At 37.1% G+C, this 6,966-nt stretch overlaps 1 protein-coding gene across 1 annotated transcript; it reads left to right on the top strand.

Annotated features, from left to right (window-relative positions):
- The first annotated feature begins 3,149 nt into the window (after positions 1-3,149).
- Positions 3,150-4,950, top strand: uba52 (ubiquitin A-52 residue ribosomal protein fusion product 1). Its single transcript, XM_053497206.1, has 5 exons — positions 3,150-3,182; positions 3,554-3,666; positions 3,756-3,842; positions 4,532-4,634; positions 4,807-4,950. The coding sequence occupies exons 2-5, from the start codon at positions 3,564-3,566 to the stop codon at positions 4,898-4,900; spliced, it is 387 nt and encodes a 128-aa protein (XP_053353181.1). The 5' UTR covers positions 3,150-3,182; positions 3,554-3,563; the 3' UTR covers positions 4,901-4,950.
- Positions 4,951-6,966: the final 2,016 nt, after the last annotated feature.

Raw genomic sequence — 6,966 nt, forward strand, 5'->3', positions numbered from 1 at the left:
TCTAAAAATCACCATTATTTGAATTCCATGATGAAGTCTTTGTTTAAAATGTTGTTTAATACAGTCTTTTGTCTAAATATATCCACTGTTTTTTTTTGTCTGCAATTCTCTTAAAATGCCACTTGTGTGTTATTTTCAGATTTTAAATCTGTAAGTGCACTTGAATGGTTCCATACGTTCTCATGTCAGCTTTATGATTAGCAGTGCCTTGGGGGAAAAGCATGGGAACAATACATGCTCTGTAAAACTTCTGTTGGTAGGATTGATTTCTACATGAGATCAGAGATTTAAAAAAAAAACCTGCAGTACACCATTGAACTGCAGAGAGGTAGAGAGGTGTCAAAATATGGCAACTCACGTACAAAACAAAACAATTTAAAAAAGAATAGAAAATATAGTTGCAAGCAACGTTGATCAGGCCCAAGCACCTGCACCACTGCCACCTGGGTGCACCAGAAAGACAGTGGGCACATGCATTTAAAAAGGAAATACCAATACCATTACAACATATTATATAACTATATAATTATATATAACAAAGAAAGTTATTAGCCACTTTTTGCCATACGTTTAAGGACTTTCCATGGCTGAATCGTTGGAGATATCAAACCCCCTTAACAATTTTGCATCCTCAATGTCTTGATCCTCATATTGGCAGCACTGGTAGTAGGAGTAGATCAAATTCGCACACTATGATGTCATAGTCCTTGGGCCCTAATAAGAGTATCATGCAGTTTATGTGGTATAATCTAACTTACTACATGACACTCTCATGTCTACGTGTAACTTTTCTCATAACCCCGGTTATCGTTTAACCAGGTTACACTGCTTAAAGTTCTAGGTTGTATGTATGTCAATAACAAGTACATGCCCATCAGTATTTGTCACTGTGGAGCTTTTATTCTGACAGGTTGGGAACTCGTGTTCCAGGTGCGTCCACGTTTCTCGTCATGGGTGATTTACGAGCTTCTGCTCAGTTTAGTGACTGGTGAAGGCGGCTTTGTTGAGGATTGCTTTCATGTAACCTAAATTATTGTACGATTTTTTCCCCCAGCCCTAAATGCGGATGTGATTTTTAAAAATCTACATATATGTTCAAGCAGAAGTATAATGCATTTCTTTAACGTGTCGTTTTCTTTAAAATGATTCGAGACCCTCGCTCTTCACCGAGACACAGGAAGCAGCGGAAGTCATGTAGCAGTCTTACCGCTGGAAATACGTGCGGAAAATCTGTAAAAGTTAATCCTTGAATAATGTATTTAATTTTATTAAAGCTTGTTTGATCCGTGGTTTAGGTGTAACGCTGCTTATAGTTAACTCGGTAAAAACCTGCCCTTAAACACAGGAGCTTATTTTGAAAAGAATCAAAGAGTCGATTCTCAACCGACTTCAGGATGAATTAGCCGTTATTACTGGCAACAATAGTGGCTGATTTTGACTGAGCCGCGTTTGTCTGTTAACTGAAAGGTTCGTGGTTCGAGCCCTTACAGTGACGTCACAGTGTTTCTTTTTCTAAAAAAAAATATATATATATTTTTTTTAACGGAACGCAACATTGCTGCGCAGGAGACCTTGGCGGTTAAAACACACATTCAAACAAGACAAAAATTTATGAGAATAATTTTCCTGCAATTACACTGTTGGGTCATTACTTCAATGCAAATTACTTCATTCTATAGGCAATACAATAATCAATCATGTTCTAACTAACTACAGTGTTGTTTTTACTTAGTATGACATTTAATAATCGGCCTGTATGTATACAAAAGAAAGCAACAATATGACATTGCTGCCTTTTTTTTAATTTCTCCACTCTGCTGACTTTGAGCTCTTTCTTTGTACTTATAATTAATATTATTCTGTAAATTAATTTACAGGTGTAATTAGAAAGAGAAATGCATGGGCCAGAGTTAAGCCATGGGTCAATTAGCATCTGTCTTCAAGCTGCATTTGGCCCTGGGTACAATATGTGTTATAAATATTACACACAATGGTATAGAAATACTGTAATGGTAAAAATTTATAGAAATTTCTGGCAACACCTTTTAGAAATATTTATTAAATAAAAGTTACTTAAATACATGTAATGGTAAAAATTTTGGCCTATATTCTAAATTAAATTTATATTCTATTTAACTATTTATCCTATTTTATTCTATTTAAAATGTTCCAAACCTAATGTTAACATAAGCATCAGCAACCTAATACAGTTTCATTAAGAATTGTCAGTATATAAAAATATAAAAACATACACTTAAAAAAAAAGTATGTGCACACCTGATCATCACTCTTACATACATGGCATCTCATTCCAAATTTAATTTAATGTTGCTGTTACAATAAGCTCCACTCTTCTTGGAAGGTTTTTCAAAATACTTTGGAAATGGGGTGACAGGATTTGTGTTTATTAGGCAAAAATAGTGTAAATGTTGTCAGGCACTGATGATGGGTAAGGATGATGGGTGTTCCAGAAGGAGTTGGGTGTTCCAGCCTGAAGTCAAGTCTCTGTGATAGACATTTGAGTTCTTTACTTAAACCCTACCCCACCAATGAGGTCGCTTTGTACGCAGGGTGTTGCTGATCTGGAACAGATTTGGGCCTCTTAGTCCACTGCACAGGGTGCCGTATATCAAGTGGACAAACCAAAATACCAAAACTTCCAGGGAATGGAAGTTGTAGTTTTTAGCATACAAAGACATTGTGCATTATTTTATACTTATTTGTGTAACAGTCTGTATACTCACATAAGAGTGTAATGATCAGGTTTCCTGCATACGTTTGGCCATATACTGTCCACTAGGTTTAACTACAGTGTGTCCTAAAAGTCTTCATACGTAGGTAAAATTAACATAATTTAGACATTCTTTGCATATCACCTGTTGCCGTAACAAAACTTTATTATGAATTGGAGAAAAAATGTCAGTCACCTGAAGGTTTTTTTTTTTTTGTAAGCTTTGTAAAGTTATATTTCACAAGAAAATGTGCTAGTTTCCCCTGCGTGTTGAGTGGTTTTGGACACACTGTATAAAAGCTAGGTAACTTAATGCATACTTGTAGATTCCTGTATGCAGTTATTTCCCCAGTCGCTAGGCGGCAGTAATTCGGTTGAGTCAGGCTAACCATGAATATCAAAGCGGAAATACGTCACCGGTCCTTTTTTCCTCCGAGGCGAGACGTACAGGGTGGGTGAGATTTTCGGTGTCCGGATTTGTTAAAAAATATATTTAATACAGTGTGTTTAAAGGATTTACTCACTAATAAACATTAAAAGAAGCGTTTGTGGTGTGTTTCTGCGGGGTAGTGAGGTTATTTTGATGCAGATTAACTGCGTTATGGAGTATCGTCATGTTTGGCTAATGGAGCTAAGCGCAGCTCGTGGCCATGTGCTAGCGACTCAGCGCGCGAGCGTCTTAGCCTCAGTTCTAATCATGAGTTATTATTAGTATTATTTATTATTAGTGCAATGCATATAATATACAAATGAATGGTTAGTTACCTGGTGCACTAAATGTTAACGGAAATGTTACTAAATTTGTTGTGTTTAATCTGACAGTGAAGGAAAAATGCAGATCTTCGTGAAAACCTTGACCGGCAAAACGATCACCCTCGAGGTGGAGCCCAGCGACACCATCGAGAATGTCAAAGCCAAGATTCAAGACAAGGAAGGTTGTTATTATTTTTTGTATTATTAAACGCAGTTCTATTGTCTGTTATGGTGACAAAATAAGTTGATTAACGCCACTGTCCTGCTCCAGGCATCCCTCCTGACCAGCAGCGTCTGATTTTCGCTGGAAAGCAGCTGGAAGATGGACGCACACTGTCTGATTATAACATTCAGAAAGGTTTGTGATGTATTTCTCAGCCTGCTTATTAAACGTATTAGTCTGTAAGAACTTCGAGGAAGTATCGGATTGACAAGAGCTCTCAACTTTTTCGTGTTAAATTCAGTAAGGACTCGAGACGTGACACTCCCCATTGGATATGCTGATACAAGTGCTTTAAGAATCATTTCATGCTCTTGTTATATAAACCCCTTTTTAACTGTTTTAAAACTTATGCAGTGTGATCGTGCCATACTTTAACTGTAATAAATCACTCTCCGTTATGTTTAACAGCAGGGAAACTTCCCCTAAATAGTTTTTCCCAAATTCAACTTAGTTTCACATTATCCTCGAGTGATCATTGATATTAAAATTTGTTAAAAATTTGTGTTGAAAGGTTGTTTCTTTATGCAAGGGTTTAATTTAGCTGCTTAATTTTAATGGTTAATTTACAGAAGGTAAATTTGGACTCTTAGGACATTCAGCATGTTAAGACAACACAAGAAAAGCTAAGCCTTATTTCTGTTAAAAACAATGGATCATATAAAAAAATAGTTTGAACAGGCAGATTGTTGTACATCTCTACCAAAGAGCCGTTAATCATTCAGACTTTAATACACATCAAAGTTTAGTAAATGAAGTAGTAATTTGTTCTTGTTTAAGGACTTGTTGCAAAAAGGGTAATGAGGTGAATTTTTCTTGTTGTTCAGAGTCCACCCTCCACCTGGTGCTGCGTCTGAGAGGAGGGATCATCGAGCCTTCCCTCAGGCAGCTGGCTCAGAAATACAACTGCGAGAAGATGATCTGTCGCAAGTAAGTGCATTGTTTGCTTCAAAAATATTATAGATTAAATTTGTGAGGTAAATGGTAGGTTATAGATTTTTATTCTGTGGGATTTAGATGATGAATGTATGTATTCCATGATGTATAATACAAGATTTTTCTAATTTATCATTGATAAACTGACTGCTTGTTTTATTTTCAGATGTTACGCACGCCTTCACCCTCGTGCCGTCAACTGCCGCAAAAAGAAGTGTGGACACACCAACAACCTGCGCCCCAAGAAGAAGCTGAAGTAAACTGTGCTTGAAATAAGTGGCGACTGTTTAACAATAAAATGTTAAAGAAATTGGTGGTGGCTCAGTGTCTTTTAAAAAAAAAAAATTAAGCAATTAAATTTATAGAACCGATTGGTTTAGCAATTTCAATCTCTAACACGCGCAGCATTATAGATTCTTTTTTATTAATGGGGACTGCACAACCTCAGCGCACAAACTTGGATTTCTAAGTTGTTAATGAATAATATTCAAGGGCTGGCAAATCTACATTGCATGCATACCAGTTTCTAGCTCAGTTTTTTTTCCCTGCTGTAAGCATAAGCAAAACAGGAATCACCATCCTTTCTATTAAATCTGCATAATGCATCAATGACATTCCCTACAAAGAGGGTAAGCCACAGAAAGTGCTATAGTGAAGCATATTCAGGAAAAGTTGATGGAAAGGGGAAGGTGGTAGGAAAATGAAATGAGTACACCAATAAAATCACCAGCTTAATATTGTGTAGGTCCCTCTTGTCACCTAAAGAACTGAAACATCAAGGCATGTACTCCACAAGTCCTTTGAAGATGTACTATGGTGTTTGGCACCAAGGTTTTAGCAGCAGATCCTTCAAGTCCTTTAAGGATGAGTTCTCTTTAGTCAAGCACATACCACAGATCCTCAATCTGATTGAGATCTGGGGAATGTCAAGAACATGTCAATAGACTTTGTCATGGTTCTTAAACCATTCCCAAATGGTTTTACAGTGCATCAGGGAAAGAGGTCACTGTCATCAGGGAATATTTGGTTTGCAACAATTTTTGGTGCATGTCAAAGCAACATCCATATGAAGACAAAACATTGACCAGTGCATCACACTGTCTTCACCAGCCATTCACTGGAGCCATTTATTCCACAGCAAAGCAAGGAACACGCACCCAGTCATCCACATGATTTAAAAGAAAGATTATCCATCATGCCAGGCCACCATCCTCCATTGCCCCATTGTCCAGATCTGACGTTCACCTGTCCATTGTAGGAGCTTTCCGCAGTGGACTGGAGTCAACATGGACACTGATCCATCTGTAGCAAATTAAACTACAGTAGCATGTCTATGGGATAGGCTAGCCTTTGTTTTCCAAGTGGATTAATAAGCTTTTGTACTACAGGCTTGGGTTACACAAGGTACTTACTAACCACTGTATACTAGGAACGTATTAGGAGACCTATCAAATCAATCACCCAGCTTTTTAGCCATCAGAATGTGTCCCTTGTTAAAGTGTACCAGATCCTTTTGCTTGCCCATTTTTCCCTCCTTCCATTACATCATCTTTAAGAACTTACTGTTTACTTCTAACGTAATATATATAGCCCCCTTAACAGTTGTTACTATAAGAAGATAATCCATGTTATTCACTTCACATGTCAGCAATTATGTCTTTTTCTAAACCAATGTACAGAGTTGTGTAATAACATTAAACACAATCCTCACGCTCAGTTCAAGCTTTCAAAACATTTTTATGAGGTTATAAGTTTGGTTACTACAAAAGGATGTTTTTTGTATTTTTTTATTTTATATGTTAAGTTGTATGTAAGCTACTGGCAATTTAGGAACACAAACTAGAGTAATGTGCATGAAACCGGGGTACCTGGAGGAAACTTCATGCTGAAAGACCCAAAGTGGGGCTCGAATCCTTAATCCTGAAGGTGTGACTCCACAGTGCTAACCACTACACCACCATGCCACACACTTTAGAACATGATTAAGGTTATGCTGGTGTAAGGCAGATTCAACCTGCATCAAGTGGCTCATTAGTAGGCTGTAGTGTTTCTGCTGGGGAGTTTTTAAATAAAAATCTGTGTGAAAGCTCTGTTTGTCGATAAAAGTAAAACTCCCCAGTGTAAAAAAGTATTTTAGATGAACACTTCATGGACTTTATGCAGTCCTCATACTATTCCAGGTTTAGCAAGTCTAAGGTTGTCCACAAGAGGGCGCCATTAAGAACAAGTACTTTTTGTGTAACAGTAAGTGTACGTAATTGGCTTTTAAAATCATTGATTACTTTAAAAAATATTACTTTTAAAATAGTTTCTATCCTGTAGTAAG

Source organism: Clarias gariepinus, chromosome 5 (assembly GCF_024256425.1).
Source record: "Clarias gariepinus isolate MV-2021 ecotype Netherlands chromosome 5, CGAR_prim_01v2, whole genome shotgun sequence".
Lineage (NCBI taxonomy): Eukaryota > Metazoa > Chordata > Actinopteri > Siluriformes > Clariidae > Clarias > Clarias gariepinus.